Raw genomic sequence first — 23,329 nt, forward strand, 5'->3', positions numbered from 1 at the left:
GTTTTGGAATTTCGCTGTGGGAACTAGGTAGGTTTACTTTACTTCACAACCCTAAAAATAGAATTGATGTTTATACAAAAGACAGGATAAATGTCTAAAACTGAATTTCTCTTAAAGCACATGAGTAGAAATAGGAGAGTACTGCATGGCCTTCTGAACTGAACCGGCTCTTTGCACTGATACAAAAGTTCAGCAAATGTCCTTTTAAATTTCAGACAATTGTTCTGACACAAAATTGGAAAATACGAAAACCGCCCTCCTTGACACAGTTCTTTTGTATTTGCAAGCTGGTGTTAATGTTCTTACCATCAAAGCTCATTTGCTTATGTTGCTTATGTCTTTGACAGCTTTATTGAAGCTTGACCTTCCTTCTCAAACCTCCTCTGCAACTTGTAAACGTTATACACAAGCGCAATCTGAACAACCAAAATGTGGCATATTGTATAAAACATCCTACATGCATTTCCTCTTCAACGCTGCCTCAAAATGCTTCCCCAGAGCCTTTCGTTTCTTCTTTAGCTTTTCACCAGCCCTGCCGGCTTCGTCTTTACCAAAGCTGCTCTTGATTAAGTTTAGGTTATTATTCTGACCCGTTCTCAAGGCAGTCTTCAACATCACCACTTGGTCTGTGGGAGCTGTAATGAGATCCTTCTATTTACTTTTCAGCTTGTTTTTGATCGGGGTACCAGCACAATGTGTCGTTCAAAGCTGCACAAGACGTATTCACCAGCCTGCAGCTTGCACAGTTTTTTCACTTTTAAACTGCTCTTCTGCTACACAAAGCTTGTAACAGATAGGTCAGATTTTAAAATGTTGTCTAATCTGGAGATGTTAATGTGGCAAAGCAGAAATCTGGAGTTTTTGCCACTGTGGCAAAAATAAAGAAGGCCCTGCGTGCTTGAGTTGTTCAGAAGCACAGGAAATGTCTAATAGAATCTCAAATAATGCAGTAGGTGTTAGCATAGATGTAGACCAAAGTCAAAATATTTATCAAGTACTTTGCGTGATTTTTGCAATTGATTATTTTTTTTCAAGTCCTTCAGAAACAAAGGGCAGAACCAAGGCTCGTTCTCTAACCAGTCCTTTGGGGAAATTGGCAGGAATCATGAGAAAAAAGCTAATAAAAAATGATCTCAGGCAACTTGAGAATTATCTAAGACCTTGTTAAAAAAACAGAAAAAAATGATTGATGTTGGGATTTGAGTTTTGGAACATTATTTTCTCCTAATGGCTTCGGCTGGCCTGTTTCAGTGTGACATTTGCAGCATACCCAGTGAAGCAGTAGTGCTCGGCATGTTCACGATTATGCATGTACAGTATAGGCGCACCCAGTCACACTCCGCAGCACACACAGGCTCAGATGTCTGATGCACGTGATCATGCACACTCTGCCGTATTTATACAGTATGTTAGACATCAGTGCATACATATACTGTGACATCATCTTTCTGGATCTTTTAACACATACTTACAATGTGCTGTTTTGATAAGAGGGTATAATAAGAGAGTATAATATCCAAAAAGTATTTTAAGATTCTGTTCCAAAAACTGGCCAAAAATACTTTTTACATTTTTAGTTTTATACATTTACAGAGAAACCAAGGTAACACTTCAGATTTGGGGTTGCAAATGCCATGTATAAATTATTTTATAATTGGAATATATTGTTAATACACTTTTAGTAGACAAGTATACTGTACTAACCATCCTCTACTGTGGATTATTTGTAGTAATTAATACCTAATTTGGTCATTTTTGGTAACAAAATCCTGATCGTGGCCTATACTACACCCCTATATCTACAACAGTGTTACTTAAAGAAAACAGCTTGTGCCACTAATAATTATTTATAAATGCAGTAACAGATGCAATAACCCTTAAACTAAATCAATGGTTCAAGTATTAATGACAATGCATGTTAAATTTCTTTGCTCTTTAGATTCTACACCTTCAAAGGCATAGTGCTACCTACAGAAGCTAATGTTTTGGCTTATGCTGCTACACAGACTAGGTACTTATTAATAGTGTCACTTATTCCCCCATTCCCCAACACTTCAGTGTAACGTCAAAGAAGTTGTTTTTTTATTATGGCTTTCTTAATATGTGTAGAGGACTTGGAGTATGACCATACACTAAATAAGAGCACCTGCTTTTAAAATAGATTTTAATAAAAAGAATGATAGTGACTTTGACAGATGCAAAAGGTTTGAATCTAAACAATCTAAACAAATGTTTATTTTTAAAATCACAATACTTCACCTATAGAAATGGCTTTAAAAAAGATATCATTTTTTAATCTGTCAAATCTCCCATAAAAAAATTAATTTAGTTCAAGTTTTTAAGTTCTAGGTTTCTGGGTTTTTTTTTTGCTTTTTGTTACATCATATAGTATATTAGCTTTTCTGATTTGCCCAAACTGTGCAAAGTGTGCAATTAACACATGGGTTTGAGAAGAATTTGAATTAAAAAAGAGTGATCTCCATCCAAAACTGTCAGAGACAGTTATGCTACAATGAAGTATAAATCCCTGGCTTGTCACCCAGATATGTTCATAGTCAGACTCACGAACATTTAGCTACCTCCTGCATCTGCGCCAAGGAGTGAACTGTGTCTGCAGGCTGTGGTGTAGGATGTAGGCCGGCCAGTTTCTCAGCACAGGCGGCAAACAGCACTGGATGTTAGAAGGATGACCCCTTGTCCTCCAGGGAAGACAGGGAGTGACTTACATCACATGTGGCCTGAGCCAGGTTTCAGCTCTGCAACCCAGATGTGAGGCACAAGACCCTAACAACACTCTTCTTGTGGGCTGTTAATTTGGTAGCTTTGTTTTATACAAGCCTTTATAATTAGCTGCATATTAAAAATGTTTTTTGCATTCAGGGAGATAAAATTAAACACAGGGACACAGGATTCCTAAAAAGAACATTGTACGGCATGTCTTCTCAATTTGCATTCTGTGCAAGTTAGATTAAGGCTTGCAAAAGGTGTATCTTACGTATTCATTATTAGATATACAATATAGATGAATATATTCTTAGATATAGAATAAATAAGTGAATTAATACATAAATACAGAACAAAGCTGATAATTTAAGGAGAATTCCTGTTAAAGGATTTGTTTTTCTGAATGTTTAATATATATTCGGCATTGTTTATGGCTTCTGCCTTGCTGCTGAAAAAATATATATGAAGCATTTATATAATTATGGTGCATATGTGCACTACGCATCATACATACCAATGAATTTATGTAAACATTTGCACATGCAAAAACATTCTTAGTTTGTGTTCTATACAATTATTTCTATAGAGTTGTTCAGAAAACTCATACGGATCTGTTCAATTATTCAAAACTCAACCCAAACCAAATACAGTATTGCTGACTTTCGGTTTATTTGTATAAGGACTTTGTATAATGAGGTTACACAAACCAGTCACCTTTTGTCATTCTGAGGCTCCCTGAGGTTAAGGTTTGTCTTTTAAAGCATGAAAAATAACTAGGGGAATATTTAATGTACATCTGACTTAAATTAATAGAGTAGATCCCCTGCAGTGTTTCTGCATTCCAGTGGTTTATTTAACAGTATATCAGTCTGGGAAATTTAATGTCATTCATCACTATGGCTAGGTAGGATCTAGTAGCCTGTTCACAGCAGTGCAGCTGAAAGTCTTGCTTAGTTTTTGGTGTGTTAAATATATAAGCAGAGAATCATTCGGTGGTTTCACAAATTACATTCCCTAGATGATCTGTGATGTCACTTTAACTTACAACTGTCTTCGCTTTTTGCTCCTCCCCACCAGAATAAAGCGTGGTATAACACAGTAGGGGTGAAATTCCAAGCGATTTCCTATCCTCCGTATTGACCTATCCACACCATGTGGCCACAAAATTAAGAACCACCATTCAATCGAATCGACTCTCAATGGCAGGCACTGCATGATTGTCTTGACAGATTCCAACTGCTTTCCTAATATAGGAGGTTCCTAATATTATGCTGAGTGAAAGCAATTTTTTCTTTTGTCGTAGTCCCTTCGTTTGCCCTGAACAGCTGTTATTTTTCTGACCAATTTGCTACAACTATTGTTACACGCTTTAATGAGAATAAATCCTGGCCACGGAAACAGGGCTTAGAAACCTAAAACAAATTACTTGAAGTAGATATTAAAATATCTTCCCCAGCCACCTGAACTGGTCAAAATATTATTATGTGCTGTAATGCAAGCAAAGCCCTACCTTAACAGAAGACTAAGCAGCACGTCTTTACGAAAGCAATGCTATGGTCAAATATACCTCGTGCAAGAACAGCGCTTCAAAATCAGATGTCAAGTTTAAAATCTATCTTGCGAAGTGAGAATGAAGCAATGGGCTGGCAAACTGATTGAATCGTATTTGTAGCTAGACAAGAGTCCAGGTTTCTGTGTAAATACTGGCCGGAGACAGTTCTCTTACTTCTATCTTTAGATGTGGTTTGGAAGCAACAGGAACTGACACATCTCTGAAAATGAAGCAAAGAGCAGATATTCTAAAAACCAGTTAAATCACTTTGGATTGGGATTATGGTTAAAAACTAGAGAAATGCATTGAGCAATTGAGAAATAATGTGGTGTGATCTGTCAAAAAAAACTGCTGGATACATTTTGTTTGAAATGTACACAGAATTGCTTTCATTCCTGGACATTTCTAAAAAATGTGGTTCTGCTGTTTATTAGCTCATGTAATAAAAGATATACAGATGTAAAATAATAAAATAATGTGAGAAAATGTTTTTAATGATAAATAATGCTTGTGCTGGTTGATCAGTTGACAATTTTTGTTTTTTTTAATGTACATCTGGATGTGAGTCATCTAGGATATTGAACTTAAGTTGAAGAAAAAAGTTCAATAGCACTGCCACTGTCCACCTTAAACACGAAGTTTAAAACACTTTTAATCAAGTTTAAAACAATGCATGTTTTGCTTTAAAAAATTTAGAGACCCTTTGCAGAAAACTAGAGAACAGAATATACATTGCCTGATTGCTTTACTTTTATTGATAAAATGCAGTGTTTTGTTGTTCTTTTTTAATTTTTCAAAGGAGTCAGAAATGTAAAACACTGGTCTCTGGAATATTCACTGAAAAAGACAAGAAGTAAACATGCACAAACTCTAGTCAGCATTTCCCAGAACTCATACAGAGAAAATACAGAAAAAACGTGTGACTCCAGGAATTTCAGCACAAGCGTTGATTGGAATAATAGCTCAGATTGTCCTCATGGAATTTCCAACCGAGAATTTGAGACAAGAATTGGGAATAATGTGAGGACCACTAGAAAATACAAAATGCCAACATAATATATTCCATTTTGGTACTGTAATCTTTTGCTCAAACTACAATTATAATATAATGAAAATATCGGGAAGCAGTGTTAGTCTTGACAGAATTGATTGATCAAGATACGTTTTACACATACTGTATCTAAACTAAGACAACATTAAGATTGATGTTGTTTTAATGAATACCATGCATTTAGATTTTCCCTTTATTTTGTTATATTAAACTTCATTTTGTGACTCTTATAATGAATAAAATGAATATAAGAACAGGTTTCATATTCAGTGTTTATATACAGTTTTTAGCTGTACGTTTATGTCCTTGACAAAAACCCACAGCAAAGCATGGTTTTATGATTTATGTACTGTATATTATATAAATCCAGTGTTTTGCCATCAAATGTGTTATATTTTCAGAATGTACTAAACAAAGTGCTAGCAATCAATGTATTTTATAGGTTTTGAATAAATGGGAAAATATGTTTCCAATTTGAGCTGAATTCCTTTAGATTGCTGTTCAAACTGTGAGCTAACCTTTCCAGTTCAATTAAACTTAAGTTTCATTTATGGATCCTGTTGTAGAAAGGTTATTTTTAAAGCCTGTCTTTTCAAATTTAAGGATCATATTTGGCACCGCTGTGCACGGCAGATATCTAACACGATCCTTGTAAAAGCCATTAAATTGTAGTGGCCCTAGAAAAGCAGGCCTCTGTCAACATTCCTCATTACATATTACCTTCTTTTTAAGTGTCATGCAAATTTGCTTCTTTAAGACCAACTCATGAATTTGAAAGGACAGATCATTATTTCTGAGCTTCATTGATGTTTTTATTGGAAAAATAAAGGCTGCAATTGCTTTAATAATAGAACATAGCTTCGCATTCTAATTCACTATACTCATCACAGAACTGCTGCTTCCATGTATTGGAGACAGAGAAATGACACGAATTCCCCAACTCCAACAACAATTGAGGAACATAGCCATTTGGCAAACACACCTCTATTGCCATTTTGGACTGATGAAATATTGGTCTGTACAGACAGTCACAGAGCTTATCAACCCTCTGCTGGAAAAAGAAAAATAACAGTATCTATCATCCATCTTCCTTTATCCTTCATGTTATGTTTTGCAAGATCAAACATTCTCTTGAGGTTTGGGGTACAGCTTTGCTATGAATATCTGAGATGTAAAATAACAGTCTCTCATACACTGTTTTGCTGCCACAGTAACTTTCTGGGAAACCTTTTTGCACAGGAATTGTATTAGCAACAGCACCTTCTAAATCGGCTCTGTGGGAAAGAGAGGTTAAGATGGGAAGACCCAGGTCTTTCACACGGATCTCCAGAGCTCTCTCAGCTTGAACCCCACTCCCTGTGCTTCGTCACCATTGTCTTCCTCCCTTCTGCTTTAAGTCCCCTTTAAGATGCGCTCCTTGAGCATGAAAACCCTTCCACTCAGACGGAAACTACTACTTCTGATTCCATCACGATGGAGAATAGGCATGTTTCAAACTCGAGTCTTCTGTGTTGGGGATACCCCTGTTCTTGGTGGACGAGTGCTACTGAACAACATGAAGCCTGAATTAGATGCACAGTGGTGTGCTTCACTGGGGATCACCAAAAACATTTTATCTGAAGCTTTTGTTTTCAACAAATAATCCATCCACTAATTTAATGAAATACTCCTGGATAACAGGAGGTTGATTTGGATAACAGGTAGAAACAGCATAACAAAGGAAGAACTATTGTTCTCAGGTACAAGGTTGTCCTATGAAATTACTTATCGATTTTCCAAGTCTTGGGAGTTTCTCTTGCTGTAGCTGCTGGTGGCTTGTCTGTTATATAGAAAACCTCTCGTAAATACCAAGTTATTTAAACAAAGCCTTAAATTTAACTATTTTTCAGCCGGTTACTCTGTATCAAAACATATCCACTGTGTAAACAATGCCAGTAACTCATGAACTGTACCAAACTGCAAAGCCAAAAAAATATTTAAACCAAACCCTTTGCTTGTATGTTTTTCATTGTTTATTAACAATATATTCACTAACCTACATTTTAGAAACAAATATATGGCCTGTATGCTAGCACTAGCAGCATATTGTATTAAGATTACTGTACAGTAATACTACAGTAAATGAACTGACAGTTTAATTTGTATGTAATATTTAAAGAAATAAACATGATTCAACAGTCTTGGTTAAGAATCTTTATCACCTCATAATTCCTAAGGCCTCTTACTGTACGTGATCCCCTAACAATCTATCACACGAGCACAAATCGCGATATCGTCATTATTAATATCCACGTACAGAGCCATTCGTTAAGCATTGCAGGGGTACTTCTGCCCGCTCTAAATAAAACGAAGATCAACGCACACCTTAAGATGTTCAGATGTTCGTTCGTCGCACACACCTGCAGTGTGTAATTAATATAAAATGCTCTTACAGCTTTTTCTAACAGAATAAATCCCATTAATTAACTCGTTGTGCATTTCCATGTATGTTTTCGAAACGGAGTTCAGTGGACTTTTACGGGATAGTTATCACCTTCACTGCAGTTCCATTGCAATCGTTTTTTGCAAAGCGAAATGCGAAAAATGTTTTCAAATATTGATTTGATTTTATAGACAAGTAGTTCTAGCAGCTTAATCTTTGAATTTTCATGCCTGTGATCAGTCTATTTTACCTTCACGAAGGATGAACTTAATGACGGGACAATTAGAGAATTATCTGTTACTACCGTAGATTTAAAATCAGTGTGCGTGATTTCTCTGGAATGATTAGTCGGGAATGTTTTCGCAGCCTAACTGATAAATTGTGAAACTTTTCAGAATTGTTGAATTTTATAGTAGCAGACGGAGGAAGACGTGCTTGGATCAAATGTAGGACGCAGAAGGACCCAGAAGAAATAAAGTAAGGTGCATTCAACGTGGATATATTCATAATTAAATTGGTTGTTTGACGCAATTCAAAGTTAGGATAGTTCGAGAACAATCTAAAACAGACTTATCTGTAGTTGTTAAAGGAATACCCCTGGTTAATGTATTCCGTTAGCTCTACTTTTCGTTATGTACTGTAACGTCTTATTAATTAAATCCATTGTTCTTTGCACTCACTGTATGTCTGAACGTTATGTTAAGTTTAATCAGGGTACTTCTAACTAAAAATATTCACCAATGGGTGGGCTTCACGCTTTACTTTACTTAAAAGTAACGGGAAATCTCCATGTAGGATCTAAAGGTGTACAATGCGCTACCATAGTCTGAATTATTTCCACATCCACCTACTAAAAGTATACCCGTAACTTACCAGCTTCCAAGAGTGTACCACGTGCACTTAATTTTCCCCGAGTTTCCTCCACAATTAGGTTTCATTACATAATTTTGTAGGTTATTAATACAGAACTTATTTTACGTCTGCGGCGAGTTGTAGTTTTTTTTTATCTTAGCTTTGTATTTGTGAACGTAAACACAGATGTAATTAAGTTGCACTTAACTGCGTTTAGCTCTCAGATACCTGGAGGACAAGCGGGCTCATTAGACTAATTTAGACGTTTCAAACAGCCTAGCTGAAATGTCTAGTAGTCATAATACGATCTAGTCTACCTGCGGTGAACGCAAAAGTGAAATTGTTGAGCTAAAGTTACCGCCTACCCGGGATTTCATTACTTAATACAGTGCTCTGGCAAATCTATAAGGAGAAAGAGTCACAGAACTCGGGCTTTCTGTGATCTGAACAGAGTACTGGGACCTGTACAGCAAACTGTAGCACACCAAGCGACTTCTGTCATTCGTGCTTGAGATGTGATCCTTTTTATTATGTGTTTTGCATTTGGTCTAAATTTAATTATAGGTATATGCATAGAGTAATATATAATATGCATGTTTACTGTGTACCGTACGTATTCGTTTAACCCCTTTTAATATCCGTACAATTCCCACGGTGTGTAGCCTTATACAGTATTATAAAAAAAACTTTAATATTGTGAATTCTAACGTGCGACCGGAACGTTATATCCATTTTTGATGCTACTGATTTAAATCAAGTTGCCATACAGTTCCTTCAGATCATCTGTTATGATATGGCCAACACCAAAACCATTTCAGAGTCTTGTGGCGCCTTCTGCTTTTAAAGTAATTTCTCAGAGCGGTAATGAGCGGAATGGAAATTTTCAAAAGTTTGACATCTGTTATACTAGCATGTTTATGGCATATGCTTAAAGTTTAGATTCGTTTTATGCAGTTATGCGAGTCTTCATCTACGACGGCATATTGCAATAAATCATAAAAGAGCATAATTTCGTTTCTGTTGCTCTCCTGCTTCAGAACAGAAGCGTTGTCTCTGCATTTCCTGCTCATCAAACCTCGGGCTGATTTTGCCTGCTTTAAAGGAAGCGCGGTAACGGCGCTACGGTTCAATCGCAATTTCGTCGAAAGGTCGCACATTTCTCGAACAAAACCGAAATCTATTTAATAACATCTGTATAACAGCCCGCCTTTAAAAGTGTTCAAAAAGTTAAGGGTGTGTTACGTCACCGTTTTCAATAAATTATGAAGAGAGAGGAGAAAAGACTGATTGGTTTATTGCTTTATGCTTTAATTAAAGTTTAATGAAATCCTACACTGTTCCATTCAAGCGATTTGCGGTGATGCATTTTAAGTTGTTCCAAACCGCTTATCTTGTAAGTCTTTCGTGCCTCCAATATCTGTCCCCTTCCTTTTACCGCTTGTCTTATTTTCTGTAACTTGTTTTGCTCCGCTAACGGTTATTATCCACCTTACGTTTATTGTCCGCGGATTCAGAAATATTGTCGATGTTTGCGTTTTACCTACTTTCCAGTGCAACAAAATGACTTATTTTTTTAGAATGTATTGTAATCGAGCCTTTTTTTACTTGGAGTTTTATCCTAATCTGAGGACTTTAATGTCGTCACCTGTTATCTGTTGTCGGTTTTTGAGGATTTGCCCAACAACACACGCTCACTTAGTTTGTGTTTCCTTTCACCCAGACGTAGAGGAACGGCATTTTTGTTACTGATAATAATTATGAAGACATAAACTGCCGTATAGGCCTAGAGACTTTTTCTAAGTGTAAAACCGCACAGTTACAGTATCTGTTATGCAGTAAAACGGCTATCAGGCTTACTTTCGTTACTGTCCATGATATTGTCTGAAGAAATGAAATTTGTATTCGCATACATCGGCGTGGTATAAGACTGACTCTACTGTGCCTTGATCCTGTCACGTATTTCATAGTCTTGTTCTAAATAATGTGCAGTACTCTGCGTGTTTTAGTCATTCTTCCATAAATTGGCTTATTTTAATTTAAAAATAAACTTGCAATAATTCTATATGGCAATGTGTTGTTTGTTAGGTTATTAAAATAGCAATGTGCCGGTGAGACGGATCTTTATTTTTATCATTATTAGTAAGTACCCCCCGCCCCCCCACCACCATCTTTATTGTTAAAAAAAGAGCTTTTCGATTTTATTTCAAGGCACTCTTAATATACTAGTGATCCCAGCGATGTAACACATGAAAGATGTTTCAGAACCAGATGTTACAGGGCTCAGACTTTCTTTTTTTTAAACTCTCTTCCACACGTGGAAGACAAATGTATATAATGTCGTTTGCAAGATACAACTCCCGACAAACTGCGCCCAGGAATCTGAAACGGCTTGTCTTTAACGTCCTTCGAGATGGTAACAAAAACATGCAACATTTATATTAAATGCATCTGCTTGAAATAAAGTGTGTAGATGTAGAATTGTTTTTCACCTTTTTCAGTCATTTTTGTTTTGCCTTTTTAAGTCCAAATAAATTTGAAACAGTCTTCTCGTTTTACTTCATAAATAAGCAGACTGACATCGAGCCTAGGTTTATATGCTCAGTTTAGTTTGACAAACTTTTTTCCCCATTCGTTTGAAACAAAATACATCTGGCCCACCTTACCAAATGCGTGCATTAAGCAAATTTAGAAGATAATTTAAATTAAAATATATTTAAAATCTGTATAGATGACATTTTGCAAGTTCTATTTAAATATAACAAATATTTAAAAATCGTAAAGGTAAAAGAAAACCATAAGACACTTCAGCTAATGGGTGTCTATTTTTTTTTCCTTTAACATTAAATCGAAACTTTGTTTCTGTTCTATGTGCGGAATCTTAAATTTCTTTATGTCGTAACAAGAAGTAACTATTATGTGATTATTGAAGATTATTGCTTGGGTAAAAAGTCATTCGTGAATATATTATATAATTTACATTTTTTCTGCCCCTATTAATATATAGCAGGAATTTGTAACCCTGAAAATATTAACAATTCTGTCTAAACCAACGTTGGTTTCAGCTCTCGATGTTCTAGTTTGGAATCTTTTATTAAAGAAGCCAATGTGGTCAAGAACACGTTGGCACATTAGATGAAAAACCACTTGTTTAACAAGCAAAAGGCTCCCATGTTATTCTTAAACCGATTAACGTGGATGGAAAGGTGCAGCTAAAATGATTCTTTACGTCCTTAACGAATTGTGGAAAAATATTGAGATTCATAAATCCACTATGATTTTTGGAGACGTAGAAACGACAAATAAGCATAAATAATTAGCGTGTAAAATTAATTAAAATTGCAAAGCTCTTGCGTTGTTATACTATGTGAGTAGGATAATTACACTACTTAATCCTTTCTGGGGAAAAAAAAGTCTCTGCGCTCTTACGCTGAATGAGCCTCTGCAAGCGTTGGGAGTAAACTGAATTTTGTGGCAGCAATGTAAGATTTATACCTGTAGAAATGGATTTTCCAGCGCTCAGCGCACCCTTTGTAAAATTTATTTTTTTAAATCAATTTAAGAATTGCTGTAACAAAGAGTGTTTTGGGGAAGAGATGCATTACGTGCATTACATTACATTGCTTTCCTATTAATTGCTTTAAATTCTTAACATTTGATAACTCTAGTCAGTGCGTTATCAATAATTTAGCATGCCTACAAATTATCGCTCGCGAAATCTGTCGCTTTGCATTATAAAAATATCACATCTCAACCTGAACTTCTCCGAATAAATCTGATTCTTTTGATTGTAGCAGAAAACTATCAATTGAAAGAAATGTTCAAATGCACCAGGAAGCTATCCGCAAGTGAAATTCATGTTTCACTAACTCTCACCGTGCGTTTACTCACCTTTCCTTTGTCTCGCTGTACTTCTGTAACACTGCAGTGTACACTCACAGTAAAAGTGGTAGTTTTAACAGCATAATGTGGTCGTAATTATTTTAAAAACATTCCCTAAAGACTTCCTTTTGCCGTTCTCACATAGGAATTTTCCTTATTAATGCCTCTGCTGGGAAATTTGTTTTGTTTCCTTAATAATGCGGTTTTAGAAACGTATTAATGCCAAGTTTAATCAACTGGAGCTGTGCCTCCACGAGATAGCCATGTTAAAAGCAAGGCGAAACGCATACACGGGATCAGGGATCCTCGGTATTGAGAAATATCTTCCCGGTCTCCTTTTGAAGAGAACTTCAAAAGAAATACATATTGGAGTTTAAAATACAATCTGTAGTCATAGTTCTGTAAAATTAAATTCCTGCTATTATTAAGATGACCATATTTCTAGCCTACATTTGAATGACGTAATCATTGTGTATTATTATTATTATTATTATTATTATTATTATTATTATTATTAAACATGTTTTATTGGGTATATTACCCCTCCTCCCTTTGCTCTACTCCATCCGCCTCACAGCAACAGGCTATAAGACGGTGATCGATGGCTTGTTAACTTAACCTCGGCCTCCTCAAACCAGGAGCCGCCTTCAGTCCCCAGATTAACTTGGAAAAACTAATTTACTATTGAACAGTGCGCCATTTACCCTGGCGACAGCAAGAGGCAGGAGTTCGTCAATGTAGTCCAAAGATATGCGAGCTGATGATACCCAGACCCAAAGTAAAAATAAAAGCTGCTGTCTTTATTTATTGAACTTTTGATTCGGATCGTTAAAATTATTTGCATTGTACAAGAAGTTCCTGTTCCCAAATCACTGGCCCAGTTGAAGTTTTCCTGAAATAACCATAAAGTAAAAGGCAATGCGCTGTACGTTATTACTGATATCTGTAAACGTGTTAATTAAATTCTCCCAAGTTTCAATTCCAGTATTAAGATTGTAATGTAGATTATCGCATTAAACATACTTTAAATCAAATCGTTAAAGGGAAAATTCAATAGTAACGTTATGCCTTCGTCTTAATTATGTTACTAAGGCAGTAGCTACGGTCGTGATATCCATTATATCCTGCAATGTGTGCGCATTTATTTTGGGAAAACACAGGGTATATTAGAGATAGTCAAACTGGTGGAAAATATTTGAAAATATTGCTAAATAATAACTGGACTTAGTATTGACACCAGTATTAGCAAAAACAACTCGGATCGAATTTCTCCTGCTTTAGGTAGTCCTTATTACATTGAACCTGTTAGCAAATTTGATGTTAGCTGAGTTTTCATATGGATAACAGTGCAGAGCGAAACATTTTTTCATTATTTCCAAACACGTAGGAACGTTTAGGTACGTTTCTGTATGTGAATAGCTAAGTCTTAAGAGTACAGGACCCTCTTTAACCCATCCATTTTGCACAGTTTCCTTCGAGACCTATCTAACTGGGAACAGCTGCATCCTAAATTCACAATTCTCTCATAGCTTCGGTCTAGAAGGTAGTACAGTTTAGCCTACCTGCGCTGTTAAAAAAAACATGTACGTCGAAGAATTCTACAGAGATCACCTTCTTTTTCATATGTGTGAGTGTGGTACTCGTGTGTGTGTGTGTACATATATATAGAAAGATATGAGAATTGAGGAACTCCGAATACACAGCATTAACTTCTCAACCTATAAAGGCGGTGGGAGACCAGTGTTCCGTTAATTTAATGAGTTAAGTCGAAAAGCTCGTAAAAAAAACGGACTTACTATACAACTCACCATAGCAGGAGATGAGCGCTCCGTTGTGACCGCTTTCTTGATGGAGTTTGCTTTCTTCTGGGGGTGTTTTGCAAGAGGACCTCTGCATGAAGAGGTGGTATTTGTTAAAGTTGCCTTCCCCAGAAGTGGCATCCAATGACTGGCATTCCTGTTGGAACGGGCTCCGCGACTTTTCCCCATAAGCCTGACCTTTGTTGGTCAGGAAAGTGGGGCTGTATTTGGTGTCACTCGCTTGGAATGTCCTAAACGGGTTAGCCTGGTGATCCCTACCTTGCGGTGCAGATGGGTTATAATATGAATCCATGGATGTCATATCACAGTATGAAACGCAAGTCTCAGCGTTCATTCCTAAAAAAAAGTAAAGGAAAAAGAGGTCCAAATGTTTTTTTTTCTTTCTTTCCTTTTTGGAGAGCGAAGCAAACAGATACTCTCTCTCTCCCTTTCACACAAGGGCGCGCACACACACACAAACTCGGCAGCTGGGGTTGGTTATAAAATGATTCAGATGTTTTCCAGAAACTGCAAGCTGACCAAAAGCTAAAAGCCCCCTTAAGGTTTAGGAGAGTAACAAAAAATGTCTCTTCCCTTGGAAGATGCAACCCAGAACTCCTCGATATAGTCTATAAGTCAGGACCTCTCCCCAGTTATGTAGACGGGTTGAATGGGTGAGGTCAGAACTTTGCTTAGGAAAAAAAAAGGTTTGTTGTAAATATATGGGGAGACACAACACATGACATTAATGCAATTAGGATATGAATATATAACTGATTGGATGTGGAGGGCAACACAGACGGAGCAATTCAATGGCTGTGACACGGCTAATTTGCAATGGTCTCTCAAATGAGGACTTTGTCTTAAGCTAAAGAAAAGCTGCAAGAGCTCATTTTCACTTGTTTTCTTTAACGGTTCTAAATATTTCGTATGCCTTTTTTAGATAGTTCACGAGTTATTCTGAAGTTAATATTTTATCGCAAAACACAATGAACACAACGCAAATGCAAGATTCAAAATCCGTCCAAAATATTGTATTTAAAATGCCACACAGGGTTTACCTTGCCTTTAAATGTTCAGCGTACTGTAGCGGTACATACCAGAAGAACGTGCACGCACGTATAGGTTTCAGAGGTTGGAGTAAATGCATCGCCCCAAGGGTAATATCGAGTGAGGCGCCACGAGAATAAAAACTGCGAAGGTATTAAAATAAAAAGTTCTGAAGATCTTGTTTGATCCTTCATGATGCCTTTAAACTTGTATGAAACCTACGAAATTGGGTATTCTATTTTCGATGCCAAAAGACACCTAATTTGGAAATTTGTGATTTATTTCACACAAGACTTAACACTGAATTGGTGTAGTAGCATTGCAGCGGTAACCAATTCATCATACCTTTAATTGCAAGAATGGTCTGCTAATAAAAGCGTCAAATACATACTTTGGATGTATTTTAGCTCTGTAAACGTCGTTCGCTTAGAAATACTGCATGGCTTTTAGAGGCGATATGAATAGTTATCTGTTAAATGCGCACTCGCATCTATCCGTCAATATTATCTTAATGTTATTCATGCATTCCAAAACTTGTAATTTGTTTACAGGTGAAATTTTAGAACCTCTTCGTGCTTAACTCCTACAGGTCGAGCATGTATCGAGCTGCTACAAGCAAACGCGTGCACTGCCCCTTGCGTTCCAGAAACACTTGTATTCGGGAAGCCTGGCTGTACTCCTTAAAACCCGAGAGGAAATCCAAAAACAAAGGTGAACCTAATTCGCACCACAAAAAAGACACGGGTGCACGTCAGTTACGCGTGAGTACCGTTATTTATCTCGCTCATTTCTGCCTCCTCCTTTTCACGCCTGCCCGGCGTTCTTTGAAAAGATTTAATGCCTTATATAAAAAACAAGTTTTCTTTTAAACAATATTAACCCTATTATGCTAACCCTTTAGTCCAATGTGCTTTTATTCCAACTTTGGACAAAAAACGTGTTTTTTTTTCATTTCAAAACTTTAGGAAGGTAAATATTTTAAAAATATTTTTTATAAATGTTTGATTGTAGCTTGTTAATGCAACAAATTATGTGCGTTGCATTTGATTAATGATGGTGCTCATATCTCACTTTTTGTAGTGTAAGGTAGGTTTGAACTCTTGTATACCTCACATGTTTTTTTTCATATTTTATAATTAATTGATCTGAAACAAAATATCTTGTTAAGCTATCTTGTCTGATGTGGTATTCGCTCCCAGAAAAGTAACTTACTGTACCAGTTAACAAAATATGAAAATTCTTTGACATTCGTTTCAGATTAAGTAGATATGATAAGTCACGTACAGTAAGTAGAGGTGTTATTTGTTTTTAGACTACTGTTTGTCCCAGTACTATGTTGAATAAATTGATTGTGTATAACAGGAAAATTCGAGTATTAAGTTTATATTGTAGTAGGTTTTGGACGGTTTTGTAAAACTGGCTTTAAGATATAGTGACCACAACGATCAGAAGATCACAGCAGTAATGTTGCCATTTCTGCTTCTCATGATTACGTCAGGGCGTTCTTGAGTCCCAGAACTGTTGGAGCAGCTAAGGTTCCAGAATCGGCATTACAAAACACGTACTGTACAGTTTTGTGCACTAGTAAAGCGTCCGTCAGCTTTTATCTTTAAAGTTACACTAATGGAAAGGGTGAACACCTCCCAGATTAAAGTGCTTGGGAAAATGAAAAGAGCCAATGGAAGGATTTACAGTATTTCGACTTTATTCGCAGGTGTGAAAGGTACCTGAAACATTGAGTGAAATGGTCTAGGTTTTTTTTTCCGATAAAATCTAATTTTATGTGGGTCGTTCTCAATAAAAAAGCCCACAGCTGTTCTATGTGACACTATCACGAGAGATGGAATCTTATAAACGAAACATAAATGTAATGTTGATGGGCCTGCAGGAGAAAGCTGTCCCTACTGTACCTCGAAACCGTTTTTAAACTATACACCCAATCACCCTCAAAAACTAAATCAATCTGTTTATCCACATTGAAATTTGAAATGGATAAAAATATTTTGTTTGATAGCGATAATAGTGGAATATAATTTTATCGCATACTGTTCGAATATTATTGTTTGTGTATTATTTGTTTGATTGATAAAAGTGTGCAAGACGGAAGATCATGCTGAAATAAAAACTTACACCCATTCGCACATCGTGAAGATCAAAACCAGTTTTTGATGGCGGCTTTTGTAAATCCTAAACGCCTTAGAGTAGCATAAAACCTAGTATTATTTGCAGATGGCAGGTGGGTCAAAGTTTTTTTTTTATTTTATCTAGACGCATGCCTAATGAATTACTGCCCTACACTACTGTCATTCTTTGAGAACCTAGATAGAAGCCTATCAGAAAGAAGTTGCATTTCCTTCCCTGACCACAGGCTATGGCCATCCTGAGGCTCAAACTGCCCGAATAAAAAGCTCATTATTGTTTCATTATTACCCTCAAAAGTCGACCCCATTCCATGATATCGAACTGGTGAAGTAATGAACAGCAGTCTTTTGCATTACACTCTTGTCATTCCATGGCAAAAGCTTTAATTGGATATCAAACAACGACAATTATTAATGTAAGTCCTGTAATTAGAACTTTACTTTGAATAATATAGGCTTTAGCGCAATTCTTTCCAGGAAATGAGCCTTGCGTGAGCTCCTTGTTGATCATTAACGGTAGTATACCAAGGACAAAAATTAGCTAGGCAGAACTTCACGAGCTAAAATAATACGAAACTTGACGAATACAGTGTAAGCTATAGCTACAGGTATAACCAGTATGTTAAATATTCGTCAGGGGATTAAGGAATTGTATACTAAAAAGCTGTCTCTGAGATTAAATTCAGCTGTTGATACTGTATTATGGAGGCAAAATAAATGTGGTTATGTAGTATAAATCATTCCAGTAAATTTAATATTTCAGTGCTCTTGCTTTGTCGTCTTTTGAATTGAACATTGCCCACATTCTGAATCTCGTTTGCTTTTATTTGTATTTTATATATTTAAAACACGCATTGCTAACAGCTCTCACACGAGTTTAACACGCACGAACTTTGCAGAATAGCTTTTCTTGTTACACAGGTTTAGACTCGTCTCTATAAAGACGTGGATACAATATAGTGGATAATAAAACGCAATATTTTCTAAGGTTTACTATTCGAGGGTCCAGTTTATGGTAAAGCACGTAATATTGAATGAAAGACGCGCTCAATTAAAAATATCAATTAGAAGTCTTCACGAGATCCTCTTGTCTTCATTTATTTAATCATCTGAAGAAATCTGTTCCTCTGTACATCATCACATTTTAGTTGAATCATCTGTCCTATAGCTGTACACTTTTGGCTCCGTTACAATTTTAACTCTGGACGTCTTTTCTCAGTTTCATATAAACTATTTGGTATAGACTGGTGTCGTCTGTGAGCTCTTTCCAGAGCACGTTTGTTCATGAAGGCTTAAACGGAGTCACTGCACTGGCTTCTGTCAAGCAAGTGAAAGAGACCGTGGCGAAGGACATTAAACTAGATTGCTCAAAATCGAATTCTGTCCTTGGAAAATTAAACCTCACATTAATACACAGATCATAACTATGCTATAAACTCTGTATACTTTCACAGCCGTCTCCATCGGAGCTTTTAACTCCCCGCTTTATTTTCTTGTAAAAATAAAAAACACTTTTAGTGCAGCTGGATCGATGCTTATCAGTCTAAATCAAAGAAGTTTCGCTATTATTTACTAATATGATTACATTTGGTGAGAAGCAAATATGACTAAGAGGAGGAGTAGTAGTAGTAGTAGTAAAAAAAGATTTTTGTAGAAAACAGTGATTTCTATACATGTATGCAGCTTTGAGATTACATTCTAATCAAGTTTAGGCTATATAATTCTTTAAATATTGAAAATGTGAAAGTTCTGTAGGATGTTTTAAATGAGCACATTAGCCTATCTATTGTTTAAGAGCGCCTCTGAGCTAGCGATGAGCCGAAACGAAGACGCAGCAACAAAACCCGGAACAACTCCGTGCACCTGCTTGTGAAGATCACACGTTATCAGCTGTTTTAGCTCTTTTAGTCAAATACAGGTATCATTATTCTTTTGACACTTAACAACAACAAATGCATTTCATATATGTCCACTTACGGGTATTTTTAATACACCCTCTGTACATCTAGGCAAAGGTACAGTACATTAGTCCATGAGTACAGCATAGAGAGTAATTAATGTACAGTATGCAGCCCATTCACTTTCTTTGCTACAGAATTTTACCATGCAATTATGCAGTACTGACAGGATCAAGCGTTATTCTGTGCTATTTTTCTCAATTAGGAAGAAAAAGGGAGCTCTCGATTTCCCTTTAAGAAATTACTTAGGTTATTAAAGACGCATAAACACACAAAAGTATTTGAGATAAAGCGCATTTGATGGCTTTGCCATTCATTACTCAGTACCTTGCCGAACTGTTTTATTTAGAGGTTCATTTAAAACGGCTACAAACAGCTGATTGTAAAAACAGTATTTCAGCCTACTTACGGTTGAATTGAGACTAAAGGCAGATGTTGCAGATTATAACGTTTGGGCACTTACTGAATTAACTTCACATTTATTTATGGGGGTTAGACGCAACCTCGGAAAATTAATTTTAAAAAAAATCAAAGACTGTGTATCCCTTGCTATTTACTTGCTGTTTATTGAGGCTTTTGAGTCACCGCTGATGTGCCAATATTTATAATCGTCCTATGTCCAAATTACTAGCGGTTTGACATTTCGTTTGAAATTAAACGAACAGAAATTGGTCGACTTTATTTTTAATACGTACAACCGTTTTGCTCAGTATACTGTACATTGTGTATACGGTGCGTATCAATCCAACACCTTTTGTAGCTTTGTAATTTGAAAGGCTACTTGAGCTGCTTCCGAAGTTTAAACACTTGCACTAAATCAAAGGATTACCTCCAAGTGCTTAATTTGTACAATACAATTATCATCTCGCGTGGTCATTATAATCTATCGTAGGTTCTCTTTGTAGGCTATTCTAATTGGGTCTCCGGGCTATTAAAATTGATCATAAAATTGCATTAAATATGCATTTTTGAGGCTGTCTTTGCAATTTTACGCTATGCAACAAGAATAAATTAAAAACTATTTCAGTACTTTCCCGAAAATATTAAATTTGAAAACCGCATATAAAAATAACATCGAAAAGCACTAATCCATAGATAATTTGCACCGGCTTACACTGATTATCCAGACTATTCTAAATTTAATTCCTCTTATGATTCGTATCCACATTGTATATTAACAAAACACTTACGCTAATAACTATAGGCTACGTGCTCTTACGTTTGCTTTAATAACCTGGCGACCGTGACCTCGACTGCAGGCCATCAGGAAGAATGAAAGAGAGGCCGAGTTTAACATGAGGAACAAATAAAATCGCTAAATTAAATTAAGATTACCCCAAGGCAACCTGTACTGAGCAATCCTCCGGCGGAAAAGTGGATCTTATTTTCTGAAGGGACATCTTTGTTTTGCATGTAAAATAGGTTTATAAAAGGTAACACTGTAACATATGTGTACTGTGCATTCGTGCGTAGATTATGCAAACGCATATAGATAATGTACACATGGTATGTACATTGCTGGTATGCCCAGTATGTAAGACGCATAAGTAGAAAAAACTTGCTGCAGATACTGTATTTGACATTTATCTTTAAACTTTAAACGTCCACAGACGCGGAGATAATACATATTTTTAAATGGCTGGTAAGTGTGATAACACTTCAACCATACATCTTACAGTAACCTTTTTCTAATTTTTTTAATTGTTGGGGGCTAATTTCAAATGAATAATACGAGTAACAAGAATGAAATTTTGCCTGAAAACAATACATCGCTTACTTTTAATTCACAGCCTATAATGTTTTTCTTCATTTTATTGGTATTAACTAAGTCATTCTATAAAATTGATGCCTTAGTAATGCCTGTTATTAGTCTTTTCGCCATCAGAATTATTATACATATTAATATAAGGATCTTCGTTTTCATATTGATATTTACAGCCATTGCGCAGTATTCGGTTCAATAAAACGCATTTGAGAAAATTACTTCTGCAAATAGTATTTTTCACTTTTAAGCAATAATAATAATAATAATAATAATAATAATAATAATAAGCGAAGTATATAGTATAATTTATAAAAATGCTTTGAAATTGTTTCCATATTTAAAGTAATGGAAACCGAGCAAATCCTGCTCTTAAAAATTTACAATATCTCTTATAAAAATAAGTAGGAGGATTTCTGTATTCTGGTGTTAAAATTACTATTTAAAAAATTAAGGAGTTCATATTTTTGAGGAATTTTAAGCGGTAATTCCTGTAGCAGGATACTGAATTTTCTATATGACACGTGAAATACAGTTCTGTATGTAAATGCAGAAATAAACTGTGTATTTTAAAAAGTATAAACCTTTAAAAACTATTAGCCGTTTTTTTTTCATTCTTGGTTTTGAATTGTTGTATCTTTGTTGTTCGTATCGACCAATACCATACATTAATTATATAAATACTGAAATATATATTGTCTTCGTTAACAAGAATTTACATTCTGATGCCTGCGGTATAAATATGTTCACAGCGTTCTTTATTTCGGATTTTCAAACGGAAAACCTTAGAGACTGTCCGTGTGGTAACCAAGAATAACAGGGAAACTTCATCCTACGTTTGGTAATGTGTAGAATCAACACTCAGCAGATTTGGTCAAACAGCTCTTTACGGTCAATCGGTTGAGATGCAGGTCTGCTTTTAATTTTATAATTCGTAGTTGTATTATTAATAGTAGAGCAGTATTCACAGAAATATAAGTAAACCACAGATAATATACTTAACACCTCTGCAAAAGCATTAAAACGCAATCCGTTTTCAATCTAAGTTTCTATAAAGCACGGCTTACAGACATGACCTTAACATTTCCACAAGTGAGCTATTGTGTTGTAAACGGGTTCAAATTGGGCATGTAGCCAAGGATCCACTAAAATTTGACTTTGAACAGCAAATTAAGGAGTTCATAAACTTGAGATTTAGCATATTTAAAGGTCGTTTGGTAACCTAATATAATCCAGAACTCTCGTAATAATTTAATCAGTATTAAAAGGCTGTAGGAACTACAGTACCTTTTGAGGTTGTTTCTTACATATTGCAGATGCCGATTTATTTGTTTCTAGTTACTATCCAGTTGTTTCAGTGTTAATTACTAACAACTGCAAACAACTATTTCAATGAAATTTAGCGTCTGAGTGCCAACGCTGAATACTTGGTTTTGTTGATGGAATTGTGAGCAAAGTGATTACACTCCTGAACAGCTCCCAGAGATATCCAGCTAGGAGAACAGGTTGAAATCTGAAGTGATTTATAAAACGCAAGACAAATGCACAGGCAGGGGGTATTATCATGATTCAGCTTTAGAGTCAGATCAGTATGTCAAATTCATTGATATGCTTGAAAAAGAAGTGTTAGCATGCACCCTATGCAGTATTAAACCATTTCTTCCTTTTATTCAGTACACATTTATCTGAAATTTTTGGAATTGAGAGAAAGGTGCACATCAGACATAACCAGGGTGGTGGAACTTTTGTACATTTTGAAAGCAATGGATTTTGATAAATTTGTGACTGAAATGGTTACTCAATAAAATGTGACCTCCACACTTGACAGGTATGACACATAAAAGACTTGATATCCCTTGCATTTCTGTAGACTTTTCATAAAAACCTTCCTGGCACATTATACTGAATACTTTACATTTTGTGCAAAATAAAACAGTATTTCACAAGAGATGGATGTGTACTGTATATTACAAACATAGCATTTAGAAAGAATAAGCACTGCAGAAGTGCAGATGCAAACATACCAGAATATAATGACAAACCACAACACATGCTTCAGAATTGAAAATGAAATGCAATTCATCAGAGAAAAGGTGCCTACATGTTTTTACACTGCGATCTCAATAAGTCTGCTTTAAT

General features: G+C 35.8%; 1 protein-coding gene across 1 annotated transcript in view; it reads right to left on the minus strand.

The window, feature by feature from the left end:
* Nucleotides 1-14,649, minus strand: part of LOC148819449 (homeobox protein aristaless-like 4) — a 42,358-nt gene extending 27,709 nt beyond the window's left edge. The window contains exon 1 of the mRNA XM_088935053.1: nt 14,289-14,649. Within this exon, the coding sequence (XP_088791179.1) occupies nt 14,289-14,634 (346 nt within the window). The 5' untranslated portion in view covers nt 14,635-14,649. The remainder of the gene's footprint in view (nt 1-14,288) is intronic.
* Between the last annotated feature and the right edge of the window lie 8,680 nt (nt 14,650-23,329).

This window comes from Atractosteus spatula, chromosome 16 (assembly GCF_055471065.1).
Source record: "Atractosteus spatula isolate fAtrSpa1 chromosome 16, fAtrSpa1.hap1, whole genome shotgun sequence".
In the NCBI taxonomy this organism is placed as follows: domain Eukaryota; kingdom Metazoa; phylum Chordata; class Actinopteri; order Semionotiformes; family Lepisosteidae; genus Atractosteus; species Atractosteus spatula.